Below are 25,090 nucleotides of genomic sequence, written 5' to 3' on the forward strand. Positions count from 1 at the left end.
AAAGCGATGTGGCTTTTCCCTGCTGGTAATTCACACTGCACTTTAGGCTGATGGGAGAGATTGCTTCTAAAGGAGCTCTGCCAGGCATTGCTGCTGCTGCTGCTGTTGCTTAGAAGTCACCTACTTAACAAAATGACACTTTTCCTCCCAATGGAAGGAGAACAAAATTTAGAACAGCCATTCTCTGTGTGCCATAGCTATAAAATGAGCAAATACTAGCGCGTGTTTTCTGGTCTAACTTCTAATTAAAATGATCCCACAGTAATTGCATAAGTGGCAACTTAAAAATAAAACCAAAGTACTTTCTTTTGTCAACGATTTATTTGCATGTATTTCTGCCAAATAGAAAAATGTTGTTTCTCTTCCAGATAAGCCAACTATTAGGCCAACATGTTGATGTGCTTATAGGAAGTATCCCTCTTATTTTCTAAGTGGACGAAAGAAAAGATTTTAGGCATCATGGCGCTTCTGAAAATTATCAGGTTTACAGAACAGAAGAGAATGGCTTAGAAGTTTAAAAGAAAAATGAAGCCTTCCTATAGATAGTAAAACCATGTACTCTAAGCATCAGAGCTTTGAATGTCAAACTCTTCATTGAGTATAGTTCTGACCTTGTATAACACCATAAGGCATGTTTAGATGTGGAGTATATAGGACAGATCCCATACTTTTCCAAAGGAGCAAAGGTCCTGTGGCAGACACTAACTGATGTGGCACTCGGTGAAGTGGACCCAGAGGTTCCTTGCCAGTGCCTTACTTTGGGGCCATCAGATCTCTTAACTCCATAGCAGGGGTTGGACGTAGCTTAGAAATAGATAGAAACTCTCAAACAAGAAATTCTAAATATTTACTCTGCTATGGAAGTGCCAGTTTGAGGACATGTGTCCTTACTTGACTAAATTCCACCAAAAAAAAAAAAAAAAAAAAACCCTGCTGGAAATCATGGGAATGCTGATTTTGAGAGGCTGGGAGAAAACAGTTGTTTGTACATGCTTATTGCCAAGTGAGAGCACATTGGGGTTAAATGAGCTGAATGCTTATCCTTCAGTTTTGAAGAAAACCATTAAGTAGCTCATATATAAAATTAAAGATGGCATTTAACCAAGACAGAGTTCCATAGGGCTCAGTGACCATAACAGAGCGTTCTCATTTTCCCAGATGCATCTGGGGATCTGAGAAAAGAACAAAGATGACAGTATGCTCCCACAACGGGTCCTAACAGGAAATAAATTTGGCAACATGAGATGAAAAGTCACATTGGGAGCTAACATGAAACAGCTGGTCCTTTCCCATATGGTTGGCATCCTACCACAACTGGAAAATATTCATCCTTGGACTCTTAGTTGCCAGATCTCATTGCTTTATGTGCAGACAAGTCAAGCTTCTTGTCACAAATCTGTGTGTGTTTGTGTGTGCGTGTGTGTGTGTGTTTCCATGTTGATCATGAAGGCTTACAAATAAACAGTAGATTGTTAAATTCAATAAATATCGAGGAAGGAGAATAATACTTGAGAGTTGTGCCATATGCTGGGGGAGAACATATTTTAAGATAGAGATGTAAAAATTCTGGTAGGTATGATTGTCATTTCAGCATGTGATCAAAAGCTGTCTCAGGAAAATGGGGGCCAGAGAGGACAGTCCCTTCAGGTTGCTTTGCTTTGGGTTAGGAAAAGAAAATCTGTCAAAGCTTGCATTCTGTATAAAGGGGCCACAAGCGGTCCTAGTCTTTCTGTTGATTTTTTTTTTTCCTATTACAGACCAGAAGGCCTGACCACACGGAATTTAAAAGTATTTCAGAAGTTTCTGCTGTCCTAACCCATGAACCACTGCCTGCTTTTCCTATATCCTCTCCTCCTCTACATCATTTCCTTGTTCATACACAGAACAAGCCTGCTACTGCTGCCCACAGGAAGGGCTGCTCACCACCACACCTCCGTCAAGCCTGGAGCTTGCCAAGGAGTCTCTATCCCCGGTCTTTACCGCCTTTTAACCAGTGAATCATATTTGTCTTGTTTAACAGATAACTTCATCCTTTTGATGATGTGGCTTCCTTTTCAAAGCCACATATTTGCATGTTAACAAGTGCTCTGTTGACACTTTTTCCCTTAGCCAAAAGAATAACTCAAAGTGAGAATTTCAGGCTGAAAGGAAAACTATTTTGAGATAAGTGTATCTTCTGGCATCCCTCGAATCCCTCTCATCTGCTGCCGAAACCCTATTGGTAGCCAAGCAAAACCCTGCCAGAGTATCAAGATGGCTGCACACACAGGCCAGATAGCATCACTGTGACATTTGAAATACACTGTCCTTTTCCTAGGCACCAGCTTGGGAAGGCCTCCCAAGTGAGAAATTGCCAATGGGACTGTTGTGATCAGAACAACATAGGCGGCAGTTCTCAGCTTGCTGCTCCTTGAATGGCCAGTTAAAACAGAATGCTTGAAGCATATGTCTGGGAGGTCCTTTAGTAGGAGTCCAGTGAGACTTGCTTCTTCACTTTTGTGGGTTTGTCACACAGTTGGGTGATTGCTATATTGGTTGAATGGTGGCTGGTTGCTCCCCCTCTAATCTCCAAACTTTTAGCCACTGTGCTGACACCCAGCCTTGCAGGTAGTTTCAGGAGCCAGCTGTTTCTGTGCCCTTTGAGCCTGTCTTTGTTCTCTGTCTGAATAACTTTAAGATTGACTCAGAGCTAATGCTTGTAAATTGGCATTTACTTCTTTCCATGCCAGACTATCTAAATATACACTGTAATTAAAATCTCTGAGAACTCTGGAGGCCATTCCTTGCTTTGATGCCACCCACAGAAATACTGATTTCACTTGTCTCCCAGGGTCCCAAATATAGATTTTAAAAGTAAAAAATGCCTTTGTGATTAGAAACACTGAGTGAAAGTGAATGAACCTGCCATGTGTGATCTGCATGGGACCAGAGTGATGATTCTCAACTGGATGCACTTGCCACCCCCCCACTTCAGGAAGGCAGTTGGTCTGGAAATAGATGTGGTTATCAAAGATGCAAAAAAAAGGGAGTGCTACTGAATTCCAAGAAGTAAGCAGAGATGCCACAGAACATCCTAGAACACACAAAAGAGCTCCTCACCTCTTCTTCCTTCCCATGTGCTTGTGACAAAAGAATTGTCTGGCCCGGGCTGTCAGCAGTGCTGAGGCTTCCTGGGTGAGGCCCAGATGGAAGGATTGTGCTAGTACTGTGGCTCATCCTGCTGCAGCTTGTTGAGGAGAAGACAGAGACCCCTCCCTCATTTGATAATTCTACGCCCCAAAACCAGACCAATGGGCCTTCTCTTTTCATATCAATCCATACTGCTTGAAACAAAACCTTTCAGCTGCACATTTTAAAGGTCACATTGCATGTTTGTTGCCTTGAGACCAGAAAAACAATTATATTGTTATGTGGGAAATTGAGGGCTTTGCTTATTGTTATGGGTGTTTTTTGTCCGTTTTTTATTATAGAATTCAACTTAGTCTTTAGAAGAAAATGGGAAAATTAAGAACTGAAGTTTGTAGCTGATGATAGGCACTCACTTTCACTAGCCATTCTGTCTCTACCTGAATCTTTTTCTCATTTTTCAGTAAAACCAAAATATCACAGTTGAAGCTAGGATTAAGGTGAAGCTCCATGGCATGCAGAGTTAAAGGCACCAGGGAATTGTCCCATTAAGCAGCTGTTTAGGGGTTATTACTCTTTGGCTTCAGTAAGGCAGCGATTTTGCCTGGTGTTCCTGGGCCTTGGTGGCTGATGCCCAGCTCTTCTAATGCCAGCAACATAGTCAGGTGTACCAGCCTTCATGCCACTGAAACTGCATGAAACAGAATGCCTTTTTGCATAGCTTATGGTGAGTGGTGATTGGCTAAATAAATACTTAAAAGCCATTCAATAGCCTTTTTAAAATTAGGAGTATCATTGTAATTGTTGTGTGACTTTTTACATGTTAGTGGGGAGGTATAGGAAAAAATACAGAGTGAAACAGGCCCTAGAATCATAGTAGATGGTGTAATAGGAAGCAAATGTGATTTTTTTTTTTAGTTCAGTTGCATGGAGGGTGCTGATAGAGTAACGAATAAGAGATTCCATTGTAAAAGCCCATGTGGCCAAAATCACAAGCATTCCTAGTATACACAGGACAGGAGGGATCTGCAGCAGCTGCACAGTCATAAAAAGATGCTTTTCCATGCCACTCAGCAAGACCTGTTTATAATGGAATTAGCAGTAGAAGAGCCTGTCTCGGAGCCTCTTCAGCCATCTGGCATTGGTACATAACAGTTTCATGACATGTTCAGTTCCCTCGTTAATGATCAGGAATGTGTTAACACTGAATTTTTAAAAAGAATTATTTATTGGTACATTTGAAAGACAAAGTTACAAAGAAAGAGAAAAAGAGATCTTTCAACCACCTGTTCACTCCCACAATGGCCACAACAGCTAGACGTGGGCCACTATGCTGAAGCCAAGAACCTGGAACTCCATCCAGATTTCATATATGGGTGTCAAGGCCCAAGCACTTGGACCATCTTCCACTGCTAACTTGGGCATAGTAGCAGGGAGCCAGACTGGAAGTAGAACCAGCTCCAAACTAACACCCATACGGGATGCTGGCATCGCAGGCAGTGATGTGACTTGCTGCACTACAATGCCAGCCCCAACACTTTTGCCCTCGCTTTCAACTAAACATGTAATGAAGATAGAAACCATCTTAGTACTGTATTCTTGGATTTTGTTCATATATATTTATATATGTGCATATACATTTATCAAGAGTTAGATGTGTTTATTAGTTCTTCATAAATATAATGAAAGCTTTCTATGCCCTGCTTCTCTGTGAAGAAATACATTCTTCCCAATGATCAAAACCTGTACAGAAAAGACTTTATAACTATCCCCTTTCACTCACCAAAGGGTGTTTCCCAGTGGCCCTCTGCTTGTGATTTGTGCAAAGGAAATTCAACAAACTGGTTCCTCCTCCCCAGGAGGAGTATTACTATTCTTATGCCAGAATACTAAAAGAACCCACAGTATGAGGATGCACATACACTTGCAAAGGATATACGAGATTATAATGCAAGAGGCTAATAAATATATTGTTGTCTCAGGAGAGTTATATGTATGGGGTGTGCTGCTGTCTAGCTAGCAAATTGCCCAAAATGACTCCTTTTCCTCACTCTGCACCAGTCCAATAAACAGAAATAAGCTGCAGGATCCTTTCTGAAACTTTTGCAAAGGACAAATACCACATGACTTGGACACACTCAAGGTCCCTGTGGCTCTGAATGGAGGCAAACCCCTGTGGTACAGTATATTTTCCATCTTTCCTCATTTGTGAATGTGTGTCATGCTAAATAGATGTTACTTGCTGTTTGGAGGTGAAAGCTTCTCTTTGCCTATTTTCTTTCCTCCCTGAGGTTTCTCTTTGCATTACATGTTTCCCCAGGGTCACTGCCAAAAACTGAATAAATCAGTTGACATGAAAGAAGAGCAGATTGATAAGCAAAGAAAGTTGTAAACTGGCCGTTTGAGGTTGGATGCAGTCCCCCAGGAAGCTGGCATAAATAGCATCTCATCTTAACAGCCTTCCTGAGCCACATGTGGATTACCCCCATGCGTTATGTCAGCTGCACACTTGGCATTGGAAGTCAGCTTTGCTTCCACTGCAGACTTCTTTGAAGAATAATAGACCCAGCAGAACTAAAGACAAGAAATCTTAAACATCTAAAAAGATTTCTGAATCTTTGCACAAAATAAAGGCTGCCAGTCAGCCAGCCTGGTAACTTCTTCCTGAAAAGCAATCATTTGTTTTTATCGCAGAGCAGAACCACCCAAGGAAATTAAGCCTATGGTTCTGTCTATACATTTCTGTGAGGTACTGGCGCGTAGACTTTAATTATTTTTCATTTATTGGAGAATTCATTTCCACTGAAGAAAAATAAGATGAATTTGTTCTTACATCTTAGTATAAATACAAAATACTTTGTAATATTTTTAAATGAAATATCCTAGATCACTATTTCAGAGTGTGTCTTGGAGCTTATTTGCCTTTATTAGAGTGGTACTGAGCGAGACCAAGGAGTCATTTTGGGCAACTTGTCAGCTAAGATGGCAACAAGTCCTAGGCAAAGGGCATATCTGAAGTTGATAGAAGAGAATTCCTCCCATGTGTACTACACTATTCTATCAGTGACTGCAAGCTGCTGATTCCTACTGGGCTATATTCTAGTAAAAGTCGCATCTTTCAAGGTTGATTAACCACTTAATTGGGAGGCACTGGGTGCAATTAGAAATCTCATCTTCACATATGTTAGCTCTGACGCTGATTGGATGTCTTCTTAGCTGTGAAACAGGGGTGCTGTTGTCCTTTTTTAAGGGGCTTTGTGAGAACTCACATAGAGGACAGTGCATTTTTTCAGAGCAGTCTAGAAAATCACTAGCCTGGCCCTCGACAGCTATTCATTTGAGGTTGATTCTCTTCCCTTGCAGAACAGAACAGCGTTCAGGAAATTTCTTTTCTTCCACACCAAGGCACTAGGAAGAAGTTACCCCTCTCCACTTTCCATTTGTTGAGTGTACTATGTGTCAGATCCCAGATATGAACTATGGAGTTGCCATCACATTTACTGTTTAATGCTTCATGAAAACAGAAGCAAAGGGATCTCTTGATTCTAAACGACTGCAGCTGTTCTTTCCCCTTTCATGTCTTTACCCAACCTCTCCCTTCCCCTATCTTTGCTCACCCATTTTGTGGATAGATAAGTGTATCCAGGCTGGCACCTCTCAAACTTCTGTGTGACGAGAGCATCTGGGTCCTTCCCAGAGATTCTGGAAGTGCTGGAGACTAAGGCTCAGTCTTTAATGAGTACAGTGAGTATGACTGTTAGTGATAGGAGGACCCCAGTAAGAAATGCTGCAAAAAACACTGAGGAGAAAGGAAGACTCCTGGAAAACCCAAGGTACAGTGGTGCAGACAGAAACAGCCTGTGATGTACTGTTAGAAGTGCTGCAGTGGAGCCATGTGTGGGGTGGGGCAGGGGAGGAACCCTGGCTGGGTGGTTCAGAAGAAGTCCCTGGCAAGACTTAGCCAGAGGGAGGCAGAAGAAAGAAGATAGCTGTATAGGGCTGGCATTGTGGCATATGGATGAAACTGCCACTGTGAGGTTGGCATCCATATTGGCACCAGTTTGAGTCCTAGCTATACCACTTCTGGTACTGCTAATGCACCTCGGGAAGCAGCAAAAGATAGCCTGAGTGCTTTGGGCCCTGCACCCACAGGAGAGACCCGGAAGAAGCTCCCAGATCTGGGCTTTGGTCTAGCCCAGTCCCAACCTTGCAGCCATTTGGAAGTGAATGAAATACTGATTCTCATTCTCTCTCTCTCTCTCTTCTCTCTCTTTCTCCCTCTCCCACCCCCCACTTTCATCTCTCCTCTCCTTCTGTACCTTGCCTCGCAAATAAATAAATATTCTTTAAAAATTAAAGGCATGTTATAGGAAACAGCATGAAGAACCAGAAGCATGAAATTCCCAAGTGAACTTTGAACAAATCAGGAGATGCATTCACACATTATGTCTGTGGACTACTATTAATCCACCATATATCAAAGATTAGGAAAGTCTACTTTTTATAATAGATACTAAGTACATAGAGTTCATTGGTGCCCCAAATTGGGGAGCTCCTGGATTAGGGTAGGTCAGTACTGGGAGAGGTGGCATCACATAGGACAAACAGGTACAGGTAAGCATGTATCCTACCCTTTTCCCATGAGAGCCCAGGAAGTCAGCAATACTGGAAGCAAGGAGCCTTTGAGGTCAGGCCTGGTGGCCTGGGGTTGGATGTGAATCAGAACTCCTGATCCTTTTTGTGTCACTTTAGCCTCTTCCAGTGTTTGTTTATTCCTGTTCATCACCCACGATGGCTCCTGCACAGTTATCCAGCTCCCTGCCCAGTTTTTCTTTTTTTGTAGGGAATATAACAGTGTCCTGAGTAGTTGTCTCTATTTTGTGAATGAGACAAAGATTTTTTTCCTTATTTTGTGTTAGCTTGAAATTTGGTTTATTTTATCATGCTTTCTATATTTTCCAATTTTTTAAAGCAGATGTAAAATGAAGTTATAGTTGGTAGACTAATGTTAGCCAGTTGTATGACACCCTTGTATGATCAGTTATCACCCACAGAAGGAGCAGATTGCCTTCCCCATCCATGGGTGTAGCTTTGGCTTAAGTGTCAGTTTAAATCACATTATTTTTATAGAAACAGAAATATAGTTCCTTTCCCTTAATAATGGTGTCCATGCAAAGACATAAAATTAAGCAATACTCAGCAAAGGTAAGAAATTAGCAAAATCATATGTGAAATTCTAAAGGGAAGTCTATGAGGAAAGTAGATTTTTCACTTGAACTATTTGTGCTTTAAGTGTTATATGTAGACTTTGCAGGATTTTGCAAGTCTGTCTTCTCAGAAGTTCCAAGCAGAAAAAGGAATTTCCTTTCTTTTTAAAGTTAACTAAGTCCCTTTTGAGGAACTCCAGAATTCTCTGACTGTTGGGAGTTAGTCCATATGCTAAATCTGCGTGTGCCTTATTCCACAAATGCACCTCAGACAGTATGATGAAATATTCATTAGCTGTGGTTTCAAATCACTGAATGGTTCCACTATAAAATATGCAGACTAAGAGATACTACAGTGTATTACCTCTGATCAAAGAAGTAGAAAAGAATAAGCTCAGCCTGATTGGCAAATTGAGCATGCTCGTTGACTTCCATTGACATATTTTTCCTTTGCTTTGCAGATTGAGCTCAATTCCATGCTTAGAGGCAGCGCTAGCTCTTCTCTGGGATAGTCATGATTAGCAGGCAGCTTTACAATGAGGAGGTAACTTGCTGAAAGCCTGTGTCCCAAATTCAGGTCACATTCTGTAGATGGGACAAATGAACAGCCAATTCTTCAGAATGAGCCCATGGGTAAATCAGTCATGGTGCAAGTGAACAGGAGCTGGGAAGCAATGTCTCTATGAGGGCTGCAAAAGAAATAGTTATGTGGGAAGGAAAGCAAGTGGAGTCACAGGAGCTGAGCGTGTGGTGACCCTGGTAGCATGATGTAGGTGATAGCACAAGACAGGGAGAGGGGCTTGGAACAGAAACAAGCAAAGCACGAGCACCGTTGCAGTTAGCGCTACAGTCCTGCTGGCCCTGAGGACAGAGACCCACATCCAATCCTGCCACAGGTGTGGCCCTCCCTTCAGGAAGGCAGCTTTGGTGACAGCTACAACAGTTGAGAAATGGCTGCTGAAGCCTTTGGGTTTTTCCTCTACATGTTCTAAGATTCCCTGGAATACCTGAGGGGTAAAATGGAAATGCTACACATGGAACACAGTAGATGACACCTTATGTATATAGAAGCTTTTCTGCCCTCCATGTGGCAGGCAAAACCATCCGTGCAGGAGTGAAAACATGCCCAATGCATAATCTCTGTGGACAGTATAGACACCTCTTCCTTTAGGCCCACCTGCAAAGGACAGGTGGCTCAAGGCCCACCCAAGCAGCCATGGACACCAGCAAGCTGTCAGGAGCCAAAGGGCATTCCTCTAAGCTGCCCTCACAATTCTCACTCCTATGCAGACACAAGGAGCAGAAGCTATGGACAAACAGGGCAAGGGAATGATTATACACCGTGTTTCCTATCTAGGAAGGAAATACAGTCTATGTGAGGAAGCTTATCACAAATATGTATGCATTATGCTATTTGGTAGAGCTTTCACAAAGGCTAAAACATTTCTATTAGCATTCATTAGACTCACCTCTCATGCCTCTCATGGTAGTTTCCACCTCCTCTGCCTCTACATTAGAACTGTCCATGCAGATTCTCCTACAGCCTGCTCATCCTACAGTGCCCTGCACCTGCCTGTCTCTTCACTGAGGTTCCCAGCCTCCTTTGTTGGCTTGGTGGTTGATGAGTTTCAGAAGCTATCATGGAAGCCATTTATCCACAAGGAAGTCCAGAAGCACAATTGTCTGGGATCAGATGGTTGTTGGCAACTCCTCTCATAGCAGTCTCCCTCAAGCCAGCACATCGTAGAATGTGGCTTTATTTTAACTCTTTGACCACTTATTCTGGCTATGACTGTATATGGATTTCCTTAAATTTGCTCAGAAGTCCTGTCCTCACTCCTCAGTACCTATCAGCAGGTTCTGCTCCCCAGCTTCCCAGCCACTAATGATTCTGGGGCTGCCTCCCTCTCATAGGAGCTCCATATTTGAAGAGCCCTGAGCCTGACATAGCTCCTCCAATTTCCCCACGAAAGTGGGCACTCACTGTCTTTGTCTCCTCATTTACAGCTGAATTTTTCACTGAGCAAAAAATGACCCATTTGCTCCCGCGAAGGAGCCCTTTGGATTCATTTTTTATTATTGTTTTTGTGCATCTTCTGTAGGAAGGAATCAAGACGGGAGACACTTTCTATAAAATGACACTATCTCTGTGATTAATTATAGATCCACTGTAAAGGCTTTGCCGTGTAATCTTCTCATACCTTATTGCTTTCACAATGAAAGTGTTTTTATGGGCAACAAAATAAAAGTTTATGATCCAGGTAGTTTAGATTAAATGAGATGTGTTTTTGAAAGGATACAGGGCATGTCTGAACCATGGGCAGTCAGCATGGATTTCTGTAGCACTTGTTTGTTGTGTCTTGGATATAAGCCAGTTGAAGAATTCTTCCTGTATTACTGGTAAGTATCTCTGTTGGTCAACAAAAATATTCAATGCTTAGAATTTCTGAGGACCAGTAGAAGAAGCACAAATCCCAGACATTAAACCAACCTCATTTGCAACCGGAGTCATCAATTATCTGTTTGGATTCTAAGCCAAACCCTCCTGGTACATTTTATTATTCATAAGTTTATTTCTCAAATAATTAGATTCTGCAAATGACCAACATTACAGAAATGTGTACATGATCATGGTCTATGCAAACTCTGCACCAGTTAGGTTTCATTACAGTCACACAATACAAAAGGAATTATTTTCTTCCCTTATGTCTGTTGCTGTCAAGCAACCACAGAATCTGAGATGTGAAAGTTGAGCAACTCTTTTATAAAACTCAGTCAGAGATCCCTAAAGAGGTGATTCAGGAACCACCCAAAGCAAAACAGTTAAATGATGAAGAGAAACAAGGTAGTGGCTGGGGAATGGAGGGGATTATTTTCTTCCAGGCAGAAAAAAGGGTATGTGTTAAGGCCCTGTGGCCAGGAAACTGCAGCACCTGTACTTCCTCAGGTGTCAAAAAGCTTCAATGGCACCATTATGGTAAGGTAATGGGCTTGACCTACAAGTGGCTAGCCCATGGTGAGCAGAAAGCAGCTCTCACTGTGAGGCAACGAAGAGTTGATCCCTGTGTAGACAACTGTGCCCAGAAAGCAGGCATGTGCCCTGTTTTCCCAGTTGGATTGGAGATCATGGCACTATGTGTGGTTCTCCCATGCCCACCCCCGATGCTGGCACTATCCCCTCAAAGGGGGCACCCTCCTCGTTCCACCCCAGGCTCCCTGGCTTCCTGCCACCTACCGGCTCGCTTTGCCCAGCAGCACTTGAGTGTGTGTGTCTGGCCTTGCAGCACTTGCAGGTGGCACTGGTGAAATTACAGAGCTGGCTGTCATTCATAGGCCTTGTGGGGGCTTTAGAGAGATCTCATACCTGGTCTCTCCTAAGCCTTCCTGTAGCTGGCCCTTAGCTTGATGCAAAACTGGCTACTTGTTGTCTGACTGCCCACCCCAGGACAGACCAGAGAGACTGCCAACTACTCCATCCTCCACATGCACTTTCCACAGTTCCTCTTCCCTCTCACAAGCAAAGCACAGGGAACCCTCAGGTCTTCCAGATTGAATTCCTGAGGGAAAGTTAGGTTCATCAGCCTCAGGCCAGCCCTGACCTTGCTTTACTTCCGTTCAACAGTCCAGCAAGGAGTCCTGACTCAGCAGAGTTCACTGGCTTTCCTGCAGTGCACATGGGACTGGAAGGCAGTCACACACTGAGTGCGTGCTGGAATCCTTACAATGCTGAGGATGTTCTTCCTTTCTAGATATATACAAAGGAATGGAACATGGTCCGTTGCTACCTTCACAGGCTTTTTCACATCCCCAAATGCGTGTCTTAAGCAGATTAACCATTTTTTTGTGTAGACTTTCATCCCTCTTGACGCTGGCCCAGAGGTCCTGAACTGACCATTCAATGAATACCTACCTCTGCTTAGTAAGGCATCAATATAGGCATATGTTTTATACTCCAGGTGTCCATCGTACACTGGGCACAAAATTATATTAACAAATTTAATCAGCAAAAAATGTCACCATGTTGGTGCAGATAAACAACTTAGCAGATTGCTCTCCCCAGCCCTGTGTCCTTTCCCAGCAGAAACTGCAGGAGTCTCAGCCTCCATGGAGAGGCTTTGCCTGGGAGGTCGGGAAGTGAGGAAGGTGGGAGACTGTGGGGCTGTCCTGGTGCTCCCACTGCAGTCTGCACCTGTCTCACCCACTACTCACCTGATATCCTGCCAATCTTATGTCAAGTGCATGTGCTTCCCTTAGTTGTGTTGTATGCATGCTCCTGAAATGTGGGGACTTGATTTAGAAGCCTTCCAGTTGGATGTGGGAAAAACAATCCGGATTTCTTCAGCCATCATTACTTTCTCTCTCTCACTCTCCCTCTGCCTCTGCCTTTGTTCTCCTATTTCCCCTACAGGTTCCCTTCCATCCTTCTCAGCTCTCCCCCAACTATCTTATGTTCCATGATGAAAGTTTCTAAAGTTGTATTCCTGGTCCTCAACCCCTGGCCTGGTACACACCAAGTATTCAGCAAATAGTGGTCAGAAGAGTCAATGTTCCTCCTGCTCTCTGAAGGCTTGTTCTGCAGAGGTGACCCAAACCTTGTGCAGCCCTGCCTCGTTCCACCATTGAAGAAAACAAAGCACAGGCTACCAAAAATTATCAGATGCCCTACAGCTGCACCATCACATAACCCCCAAATCAGCTGAGGCTGCCCAGCCCCTGGATTCTGATTGTGTTTCCTGCATGCTTGCTTCATGTGCTGTAGAAGGCCAAAGACCCTCTGAGGTTTGTGCCTGTTCTGGGGATGAGAACCAGTTTCGTTTACCTGGGCCCAATCTGCCTTTAGACTATTGTCCCTTGTCTTTTGAGTCTCACAGATTTGCAACCCATCCACTTTCCCATTTTCCATGTGGGTGTACTCCCAACAACCTTCCAGGCATCCACAGCAGCATAAGCCTTCTGAGCAAGCTCCAAGCATTCAGCTTATAAAGGAGACACTGGCACTATTGGGGATCCTTCCAGGATTCTTCACCCCACACAGCCCTTACCATTTGCTCACATCTCTGTCTTCTGTCCTCTCTTCTGTGTAGGATGAAAGTTCAAACTATTTGCTCAGGCAAAGTAGCTTAACCATATATTTGTAGCTAGGGTTCCTCTCAGTCTTTAGGTTCTCACCTTAGCTGCATAGTGTTTGTCTTCCTAAATGAAAATCAGGTGCCTTAAAAAGTTGTAAGAAACAAGAACAAGTAGTAAACATCTCCCTCTATTCTGGCTCCATTTGTGAACTTGACAGAGAAACTAAATACACCTTGTACTTGTTAAAGTACAAAGCCTGTGGACTCAGGAAACATTCCATACAATTACCAAATGCATACGTGTGTGTGTGACAGAGAGAGATCTCTGGAAAGAAAATCAATAAACGTGTTTCACTGGAGACCCTCCTTCAAGGAGGTATATTTGGAATAAAGACTTCCTTCTTACTGCACACCCGTCAGTATATACTTAAAACTCATTGACATCATAGTTATGTAATGTCAATAAGTAAGGTACAGGTGCCCTGATATGCTGGTTATATCGCAATGATCATATTCTGTGACCTTAAGTAACATGCGTCATGGGGATAGCTGACATTGTGTGCAGTTGATGGACTAGGCTCCGAGCCCAGTTCTGGAGAATTTGTCATTCGAGTACACATTAGTTCTTGCCACTAGGATTTCCTGTTTGGAAAGGGTTGCATTCTTTGTGCACAGTTCTTACTGCCCAAGTGTTCAGGTTATATTATCTAGTAGAGGAACCCCAACAATGCTATCAGTTTATCCTAGCAACCACTTCTTACCTGGAAAAGATTCTGAAGATGAAATACATTTTAAAAGACATTTAAAGAGCATCTCATGGGACCATCTAAGCAGTAATAAGGAGAACTGTGTTGTATCGAAGCACATTCAATAGATGATTATTAATCAGTACCAACAAAAATGAGTGTCTCATTCATTACGTGTAGACAATACTGAGGAACCAACAACCATTGTGAAAACTGATAAATAGGAGAATTAAGCATTTATCTAGCTTTATCTATGCAAACTTACTTCATAATAAGCAAACTGTAAAGAAGGGTTACTCTTTCTGCAAGTATTTCAGTATAAAAATGAAATGATGTAACTTGAATATCCCTACTTTTCAAACTCTGTTGATGTAGGCAGTGATTATCAATGGTTAATACCATAAAAACAGACAGGTCCCTTATATTTCTCATAAATGTTTTAGATATTGTATTGATGAGTCTCTGACTTAACTTTTTCAGAAGGAATTCTTTATATTGTATATTTCCTTCAGTACACATAAAATACACCACACGTAAATTATTCCTTCTGAAAAAATCCTGATTCCCATATCAAAAAATAAATTTGTAGGAAATACAAAAGGAATGAGTTAAGTAATACAACAGAGATATAACTAAGAAAATTCAGATCTTAGACAAGTTTTCAGAACAATCAACCTGCTTCCTTCAAATAAGTTGCAAAGGGGATAAGGAAACAGATGAGTTGGAGTCCACAGCTTAACACAGATGTAAGAGACTACAAAATGGTTGCAATGAAAAGGTCTTGTTTGGCTCCTGGTTTAAACAAGCTGTTAACATTTATGGTGATAACATTAAATTATTGTCAATATTTTAGATACAATTTTTAAATGATTATGGACCTTCAAAGCTCTTACATTGTAGAAATAGGAGTAAGTATTGAATTATTTGTGATGAAAATGAAAATAAAATGAGCATCTGACATCTGTTGTGCTTGTGTAGAGAGGATATATAAAGAATTGATAATGGTGTGTTGCTTCAGGGAGGGGAGTTGGACAGACAATTATTGTGTAGGTAGTACCTTTTTCAAAAACCTAACCTCCCAAATAAATGAAATATGATAAGGGAAAGGTCATTATATCCTCTAAATGCTTATTCGAGAGGCCAAGTGAGACAGCCCCCTATTATACAGCAGACGGATGGGCTGACCCACACCATGTTTCTCAGAACAGGATGGTCCCAGGGCCATCTGCACCAGAATCAGGCCCTACTCCTCTCTCCCAGCCAGAGGCTGCAAGAGGAGCAGAGATGATTGAGGACCTCTGTCCCTGATAAACTGTCAGCTTTTTGAATACTCGTGACATTGGTTTGGAACTTCAGATTGTATAGGTCAAAAATAGCCTCTAATTTAAATTCAAAGCAGTACTGGTCTGAAAGTGTAAAGACCTCTTTTTTAGTTGTTGTCGGCAAGCGATTTACTCAGCAGATATCACTGTGTAAGTCTAAGGAACAGCCCTCCCATGTTGCCTTGGTTTAAGAAAGATAGAGTGTGCTGCTGCCATTAGAATATAGAAATATTTGTGTTAATTTTGTATTTTGTTTAATTAAAATAATGTCTTTTATTTCCAGTGTTTATTAGAAGTTATCTGACTAAGCGTTCTTTGATTTTGTTTTTTCTCCCACTAGCATCATTGATAAAGAAGTGTCACTAATGGCAGAGATGGATAAAGTTAAAGAAGAAGCCAGTAAGTAGACATATGGTTATTAGATTATAAGCCTTCCAAACAGAAGCAACAAAATGGGCAAACTAATACTGATATCAGATTCTAAGAGGGCCTGAAAATTTACACTGAAGAGTTGCATGAACTTTTGTAACTTAAGGCAAGTCTCTTAGTCCCTGGAAACCCCTACTATGTCATCTGGCAGAGGGCAATGTCATAACACTCACATTAGAGTTGAGGGCATAGCAGAATAAACTTCCAATAAATAACAGGTGTCAGTTGGATAGGTTCATCTCCAAGGCAACTTTTGTGCACATGAAGAGTTTTAGTCATAGTTATGGTATTGAATTCGGTGTTAATTTAAGACATGAGTTTTTAAGCCTTCACATCTTACCTAAGGGATCTTCAAAACGCTCATAGAAATGCATATTACAAAAAAACTGTAGGTAGATTTCAAAATAAGTTTGCACCAAGATGAACATTTAAAATGTTTTTGTTTGTTTTCACTTAATTTGGGAAACAGAGAGAGGAAGGGGTCTGGGAAAATCCCGGAGCCCAGAACTCAATCTGAGTGTTCCCAGTACTTGAGCCATCGCCTGCTGCCTTCCTAGCATGCATTAGCAGGAAGCTGCATCAGAAGCCGAAGAGCCGGGACTGGAATTATGCACTTCAGTGTACGGTGCGAGTGCCGCAAGTGGCATCTTAACTACTCCACCAAATACCCCCCTAAACTTATCATCTAATTCCACGGTTCCCCGAAAACTTGTTGAGATTCTTTCGTAAATTTTGCTGTCTTACTTACAGGCATTTTCAGTTATTCTTTTTAAGCTTTAATCAACTCAAGTTTGTCAGTTTCTCTTAAAATATCAGTTCCATTTTAAGCTTAGTTATTTAAATTTCCTTCAACATACTGAATTACATGCATGAACTTTATGTATCTGATTCAAGTACTTCAGATGCCTGACAAGGCAAGCTGACATACCTAAGAAGCAAAGTATTCCTAAGCTTTTAAGTAACTCAATAAGGTTAATAATTGAAACTTAAAGATGTACTAAATGAAGTTTTCTTGAAACACCCCGATTCTGCTACAGACTTGGTCCAATATACTTATATTTGCCATATTAAACCATTAGAGAAATCAATTTCATGTTTTAAATTGAAATCACAAGTTAGACTATGTAATGCTCAAAGTTCTCTAAAAAGTAAGTACACTTAAGCCGTCTTGATCATTGTAAAACTTTTCCTATATTTAACACAAAATGTTAATATTCAAGGTTTAAATTTTTTTCTAGTCTTTGTACTCTTTTCATTGAGGTAAAACTGCTCAGTTAATAGTAGAATAGATTTGCCATTTTAAATGGGTGGAGCTTCATGGGTTGGAACTGTCAGAGAAAACTAAATAATCAGATTTAACATCCAGCCACAAGCAAGCATTAGAAGCCCTGTCTTATTATTAAACTCAGTTCCTTATGTTAATGTAATCCCAAAGACCATATTTTTTAATCTGGAATTTAGTTTTACAATTTTTATTTTCTTCGTCCTTACCTAAATTTCAACTCATGAGTTGGGTAAATGGCATCAGTGGTTCCAGCCAAGTTCTAACTACATCTTTTTGTCATGTATAGACATCAGTGTCTTTATTTCTGCCAGGATGAAAGATCAGACCAGATGTTCCCTTCTTTTTTATATTCTTGTCTAGACGTTGGTCACAATTCAATCATTGTTGTATGGAAATTCTCCTTGCTTTTGTTACACAATTCTAAATCATTTTAAACATCATTTTAGAATCTAAAATACAGCAAATTTTATTAAATGAAACTAATGTGATCCAGAGTGAATCTAGATATTTTAGTAGTTATGCAATGCCTTTTATTGTGAAATTATTTATTCTCAATGTTATTTGTTGATTTATTTATTATAAGTAGACTACACTCCTATTGGGATTTTTCCCTGTTTGTCATGGATATCTCATTTCACTTTCTTATTGTAATGATAGAAATGCTGACCATCAACACAGACCTTACTAATGCCTTAGAATCCACACCGAAAGTCCCTAGCACATCTCTTTCTCATAAGGTCACACAAATTCTCTGATTTCTTATACACATCATTCCTTCTTGGGATAATATCGTAAGTTTTAAAACCTGTGGAATTTGTAGTTTCTCTGGAGACCATTCCTACTTCTAAAATTCAATCAATAAGCATTTATATACCAAGTACTGTTAGTGACCAGAATAACCAGCAAACAGATAAAAGAATGATGGAGCCTGCACTCAGCATGTTTTGGAGCTAGCCAGACCTTCTAGATGGGTTGCCAGGATTTGTTATGCTTTGTCAAGTGGTGCTGAAGGCCCTGGCTTTGGTACAGCCTGGGAACCCAGGGCAGCCAGTTTGCCTGCCTGCCCGCCTGCCCGCCTGCCCGCCTGCCTTGGAAGCACGTAGAACTGAGTGCATATCCAGCTTCCATCCACTCACTGGCTTTGTGACCTTAAGTCATTTTGTGTACTTCTCAAAGCCGGAGATTCTATCTCAGAAAAGAGTGAATAATAGTAGTGGGTATCTCAAATAGTTATTGAAAAGACAAAAGGAGAGAATAAATGTCGGGCATTTAGCACAATGTCTGACATGATCCATTCATAAAAAATTCAAAGTTCTTGTTAGTCATCAGGTTAGTCCATTCTCGTACACAATCAGGAAATAGAGGTGAGAAGGGTTGAGCTTCATCTCTCAGATGACATGCTTGCATCAGTTAGACATCTTCCCTATCATTACAAGCCTGGAATGTCTCCCCACTAGGCATAGAACTATCTCTACAATGGCTATCTTGAACTCACTTCTCTGTGATATCAGGAGTGTTTTTCCTAGTTTCCATTCCCTATACATTGTATAAACCAGGCTTCCTGATTACAACATAAACACCTGTATTCCTCATGGCACCTAACACAATGCTGAGAAAGCTGTAAGTACTTCCTAAGCATTTGTTAAAAAGTTTATTTGTCATCAATTCAGTATCCATAGAGTTTGGAATCCAGTAAAGGTGAACACTAGTGAAATGGCAAGAAGTATATGCTTGATGAGTGTTTCTCCCCTTACCAATAGCATATTTGAGTGTACTGTAAAACAACTCACAGGTGCCATTCTATTTAGCTCTCAAAAGCCCTACTACATTTTCCAGATGGAGAAACTAAGCATGTTGTAATACTGGCTAGGGCCTCCTGCTTCATCTGTAAATCCAGGGAGCCAAAGGACATGTTCTTGGTTTGCCATGTTTACCAATAGTGTAAGCCACAGATATAAGTAGGATACAAAATTCACAAGAAATAAAGGATTTCAAAGAATTTTTGTGCTTAAAAAGACACTTGGGCTCCAGCTCCTGACCCATCCCACGTCCTATGATTTTGGGTACAGCTTTTGCACCCAAATTTCAAGAACTTTGTGGAAAAGGATACATTTAAGTGCTAGCATCATGACACAGAAAGTTAAGCCAACGTTTGTGATGTACCCAAGGGCGCAGTTAACTGGGCCACAGCCACCCACATGGAAGACCCAGGTGGAGTTCCCAGCTCCTGGCTTCAGCCTGGCCTAGACCTATCTGTTGTAGCCATTTGAGAAATGATTCAGTGGATAGAGGGTGTCTCTCTTTCTCTCTCACCCTCTCCATCTCTGAATCCCTCTTCCTGTCTCTCTATCATTCTGCTTCTCAAATAAATAAGTAAATCTCAGGAAAAAAAAGGTAATTTTGGTGCAAAAAAAATTTGAAATCTGTGCATATGAGGAGTTCTCAAAGAATTCATGGAGAATGACAAGACTACACATGTATGTCTAAACTTTTTGCACCCAAATGAACTTAATCTTTTAATTTCAATTTCCATGAATTTTTTGAAATATCCTCCTACTAAAGAGTTTTCTATGGTTTGGATAATAGAAGCAAGTTTCCAATGTCATCTAAAAACTTGTAATATATCTTGAGAAAATGAATTCAAGCAAGCCACAGACTGCTTATAAATGTGGATGGATAATATTAATTAAGTCCTAAATACAGTGAAAACTAAGCTGTATGGGACTGTCTCCCTCTGCAAATCCCTAAAAGGATGGTGCCTTCCAAATATATTGAGTTTTCTATTTTAAATGAGAGGATCAGTGAGTCTTAGGTCTCACCTGGTTCATTTCTGCTTTCTGCTTCTGTGACTGATGTTTTTGAGGTGAAAATGTTCACCTCCAGAAAATATTGGCTTGAGATTTTTTTTAAGTCTCAGGCTTTTTCATAATGATGATGGAAGGCTTTGAAATGTTAATGAGACTATATGTAAAATGCATCAAAAACTTGCTGATGCAGTGTTCGTGGCCATGCACGTTTCCATGAATGTAAACTCAGAATGTGTTAGTGATGTAGCCACCTACATTCCTATTTTAGAGCCCATTTATTATCTACTTTTACGAAGTTTTTGTTTGGTATGAATGCCCAAGTTCTGCTTAATCAAAATGAACAGTGACCCCAAATTGTCACCAGTCCCACAAATAACCCAATAAGAAAAGTCAAATCTGTGTTAACTGTGCAGTCACAGAACCCTCTCCTAACTGCTTTGGCAAATCTGGGCCCTGTTCAGAGCTTATTTTCTCTTAATTGACAAGGTAAAACACCTTACTCCAACTTCCTACTCAAGAATCATTTTCCCTTCTGCAGACTTTAGACCCATTCTCAGGTTGAACCATAATGACAAATAACCAATCAAAAAAGAGTACTAAACAGTCTTCACTGATCCCTGTAGACAAAGAACTTCTGTTCATCTTTAGATATTACTTTCTTTAAAAATTTTTATTTTATTTTTGTCTGAAAGACAATGTTACAGTTTTAGAAAAGGAGAAAGGGAAAGCTTTCATCTGCTGGTTCACTCCCTGAGCGGCCCCAACAGCCAAAACTCAGCTGGTCCAAAGCTGGGAGCCAGGAGCTTCTTCCAGGTCTCCCTTGTGGGTACAGGGGCCCAAGGACTCAAGCCATCCTTCACTGCTTTCCCAGGCCATATGCAGGAAGCTGGATCAGAAACAGTGTAACCAGGACTCAAGTGGGCACCCCCATGGGATGCCAGTGGCAAAGGTGGAAGCTTAACCTACTATGCCATGGCACCAACCCCTTTAGATAATCCTCGCAAGTGGCTGATTTATTCATCCAGTGAATCCTTTACTCAGCAAGCATATGGGGCACCTCCTCTATACTAGGCAGTAGGTGCATGACCACAAAAAGCTGCAAAATTCAGTTTGTACTGTAACTGCGCAGGTGATCAGAGATACTTAGGGATCCCAGCAGATAACATTATTGTGCTAAGCAGGTAGGTGAAGACCACGGCACAGTGGTCAACTACGATCATTCAAAAGAGCAGTAGCTCCTAAGTTTTACTCAGTTACTCCCATGTAGAAATGCTGGCCAACTTTAGCCAGAAATTCCATTTTTTTAAGATTAATTTATCTTAATGGAAGGGTGGATTTACAAAGAGAAGGGGAGATAAAGATCTTCCATCTGCTGTTTCACTGCCCAGATAGCCGCAACAGCTAGAACGGAGATGATCCAGAGGCAGGGGCCAGGAGCTTCTTTCAGATCTCCCACGTGGGTGCAAGATCCCAAGACTCTGGGCCGTGCTCTGCTGTTTTCCCATGCCATAAGCAGGGAGCTATATCGAAAGAGTAGCCCAGGCCATGAGTCAGAACCCATGTGGGATGCCAGTGCTTGTAGGCAGAGGATTAATGGACTGAGCCATTGTGCCAGCCCCAGAAATTCCATCGGTTTAAGAGACACCAGAAATCAAGCTTCCAGATGAAAGCATTAAAGTTTTAATTGTGAGTAATTATTTCATGAAAGTAATGTGTGGAACACACATCTAACCAAGTAATGGGCCTCTTTAGTGACCTGTTCCAAAGGGTAACCTGAGATGTCCTTTCTTAATGCAGTCTGCATGTGGATGACCATTCCTTTTGCTCCCCTCATCAGCAGCGTGCGTTTCACTTACTCCTGTGCTAACATCAATCATTTTCTTGCCATCAACACACAAAGATAAAAGCTTGGTCTGTCTGAAGAGTGGACTGTGGCTTGCAGAAATTTTTAATTCTTAGCTGATTATGTGCTGCTTCGGGGGCTTTTGAAATGACTTTTTTAATGTTATCTGTTAAGGGCTCTTGAAATCATAAATTATATTGTTCTGGCCAAATGAATCAGCTGGTTTGTGTTCAAAAGCCAGAAATGGAAAGCATGGGTCAGCTTGCATTTCACCTTAGATGAGTTCCTCTTAAGCCTCAAAATGCCTTTTCAGAGACGGTTCACATGTGACTTAAATCAGACCTCTCCAGGTCTGTCATCTGAAAAGTCAGATTTAAGTCTTTTTTTTTAAAAAAAAATGATTTATTTTTTTTTATTGGAAAGTCAGATATACAGAAAGGAGAGACAGAGAGGAAGATCTTCTCTCTGTTGATTCACTCTCCACGTGGCTACAATGGCCAGAGCTGCACCGATCCAAAAATCAAGATCCAAGAGCTTTCTCCAGGTCTCCCACATGGGTGCAGGATCCCAAGGTTTTGGGCCGTCCTCAACTGCTTTCCCAGGTCATAAGCAGGGAGCTGGAAGGGAAGTGGAGTGGCCAGGAGTAGGACCAGCACCCATATGGGTTCCCGGCACATGCAAGGCGAGGACTTTAGCCACTAGGCTACTGCGCCAGGCCCAGAAAAGCCAGACTTAAGTCCTACTCTGTCTGGGTGTTTGTTCTCACTGCTTCTGAGCTCTGTAAACTTTTGGGAAACTCAGACACACAAGTTAAACTACATCTGTTTGAATCTTTAATTCAGCTGACAGTTGTGTGAAAAAGCGGTGCCAAAGAACTCCCCGGTGACTCCTCCACATTTACAGATGTTAAAGGGCACATGCAAACCCAGTGCAAGCTGGCTTGGCTCACCGTTGACATTTATCCACTGAGGACTCCTACGACAGAGACATAAGACACTCAGTTCTGAAACTTCTATCTGTCTGCAAACTGCAGACAAATCTGCAGAGGCACATTACAGCTTAGAAAAATAAAACCTGATAAATACTTATATGTCCAACTCCAACAACACAGCCATCTGCCCCAGAAAAGCACATGTTACACTTCAGAAGGCCTACTGCCATTAGAATGTAATAGTCCTGTACATATAACAGAAGCATGGGTGTACTAAGTGGACAACTTGTCTTTGCGGTGTCATTCAGGTGGGATTTGATGTACCTTTTTTTTTTTTCAAAGATAACTATTCTGAGTAGCTCACAAGTTGAAGAGCCCAAGTGGGATCAGATGCCAGAGGTAAATATTAAGAAGCAAAGCAGCATGTCAGTATGCAGTGGGTCAGAAGAGACTGTGTTGGTTTAGGGATTTCTGGATAAAGACAGTAGGAAATGGGTCATTGACACTGGATACCAAGGGTGAGCCCACTCTGCTGACTACCTCAGTCAAGGTACAACAAAGCAATCGCTCTGTGGGGTAAGGTTTGATGCCAAGAAATTAGGCCAATTGACATTTTTCAATCTCTAGCCTTAACATCTTATTCCTTCTTATTTGGCAGTGGAAATCCTGACTGCTCGTCAGAAGAAAGCAGAAGAACTAAAGAGACTTGCTGATCTAGCCAGTCAGATGGCAGAGATGCAGCTGGCCGAACTCAGGGCAGAAATTAAGGTCAGTTCTGAAACATCACAGCCCGAAGCCAAAACCAGGGCTTAGATCCCTGGGATGGCCATTTGGCAGCGCCAGGGCACTGCTCTCTGAGGCCCTCCTGTCCTGCACGCAGCTCCCTTTCACAGGGTTGGAGAGTGAATCCAAAAGGATGAAGTACCACCTATTGCTGTATTTAAGTATAATTTGGTGAGAAGGGATATATTTTACAAAGAAAAGATACAAACTGTCTTCTTAGCCAATAGAGACTTGCCCAAATAAAGTGTCCATATGATTTTCGCACTATGTAATTTATGTGTATAAACACACACACAAGCACATATGTAATAGGAACAATATACCAATGAGGATTATAAAGTGGCAGTCTGTGTTGGTTTCTTTCCTACCCTTGTTTGAGGCACAGGTACCTTTTTACTAAGAATACTACCTGCAAATGTGTACTTACTAGATTTCTTCCATGGCAAGCAATAGAAACTGACCCTGGAAAATCCCCCAAAAACAAATATTTGGAAGTGAGTGTAGCTCCCCAAAGCAGTATGACCTGAAGACCAGTCTACAACTAGGTAGCAAGCAGGAGGACTTGCACTGTCCAGGACTCCTGAGTAGTCTCAAGGGGTCATCAGCCCTTACACTCCTCTGCTTGATTCCAGTCCCTAACAGAAAGGCTCTGACTGGCCTCCACTTAGATCGCATCCGTCATTTGGCCAGAAGAGACTGTACCTGTCAAACTCACCAGGAACTGTGGGTCTTAGAAACTGCACCAGGGTAGTAGTTACCAGGAGGGGAAGTGGTTACCAGGACGAGAACAAAAATGATCACACTTGTGAAGTTTACAAATTCCCCTTATCCTCCTCTTTCTCTCTCACACACACAGAGACACAGACATGCATGCACACACCCACTCCACCCACTTCCAGGAAACTAGTTTCGAGATACAGCTGCTGCGAGCTTTACAAATAAAGCTTACTGTTCATCAAAATATAGAACTGGTTGAATATGATACAAAGTGGCAAGTGAATTTCTGGTCTCCTTCACCCCAGCTAAGCCAGAAGGGAACTCATGTGCAGAGGGCTCCTCTGTGGGTACAAGATGCTGTAGAGGTGTTCTCTCTCCTCGCCTGCTCTGGCCTTTCTGGCCTCCCACTCAGTGCATAGCAATGTCTATAACTTACCTTTCTATCCCTACTTTTTCCAGCCTTCTCCTCCACCCTATATCCAAAGTTTTATGCCAAAAGCAAATCTGCTTTCCACTAGTCTGTCTTTCAGCAGACATGCCACAACTGAACTTATTTTTTTTCTTGGTTTATTTTATTTATTTGAAAGAAAGACAAAAAGTGAGAGAGAGAGAAGTCTCATTTACTGGTTTAGTCCCCAGATGCTACAACATGGACCAGATTGCTAAGATCTCCATGTCTCCCATGACCAGCAGGGACCTATGTACTAGAGCAACAGCTGCTCCCTCCCAGGGTGTCCATTAGCAGGACCCCTGAATCCGGAGCAGGGCCCAGACTTGAACCCAGGATGTTGGCATTCATAGTAAGCCACTTAGCCACTACGCCAA

The 25,090-nt window shown here is 41.7% G+C and overlaps 1 protein-coding gene across 4 annotated transcripts in view; it reads left to right on the plus strand.

Annotated features, from left to right (window-relative positions):
• The window catches only part of SPATS2L (spermatogenesis associated serine rich 2 like), a 174,077-nt gene that overhangs the window by 140,320 nt on the left and 8,667 nt on the right, over positions 1-25,090 (plus strand). For all 4 annotated transcript variants that reach the window (XM_058664801.1, XM_058664802.1, XM_004576944.3 and 1 more), the window contains 2 exons: positions 15,811-15,869; positions 23,424-23,533. In XM_058664801.1, coding sequence (XP_058520784.1) covers positions 15,811-15,869; positions 23,424-23,533 — 169 coding nt within the window. The remainder of the gene's footprint in view (positions 1-15,810; positions 15,870-23,423; positions 23,534-25,090) is intronic.

The sequence above is a fragment of the Ochotona princeps genome, chromosome 5 (genome assembly GCF_030435755.1).
Source record: "Ochotona princeps isolate mOchPri1 chromosome 5, mOchPri1.hap1, whole genome shotgun sequence".
NCBI classification, from domain to species: Eukaryota; Metazoa; Chordata; class Mammalia; order Lagomorpha; family Ochotonidae; genus Ochotona; species Ochotona princeps.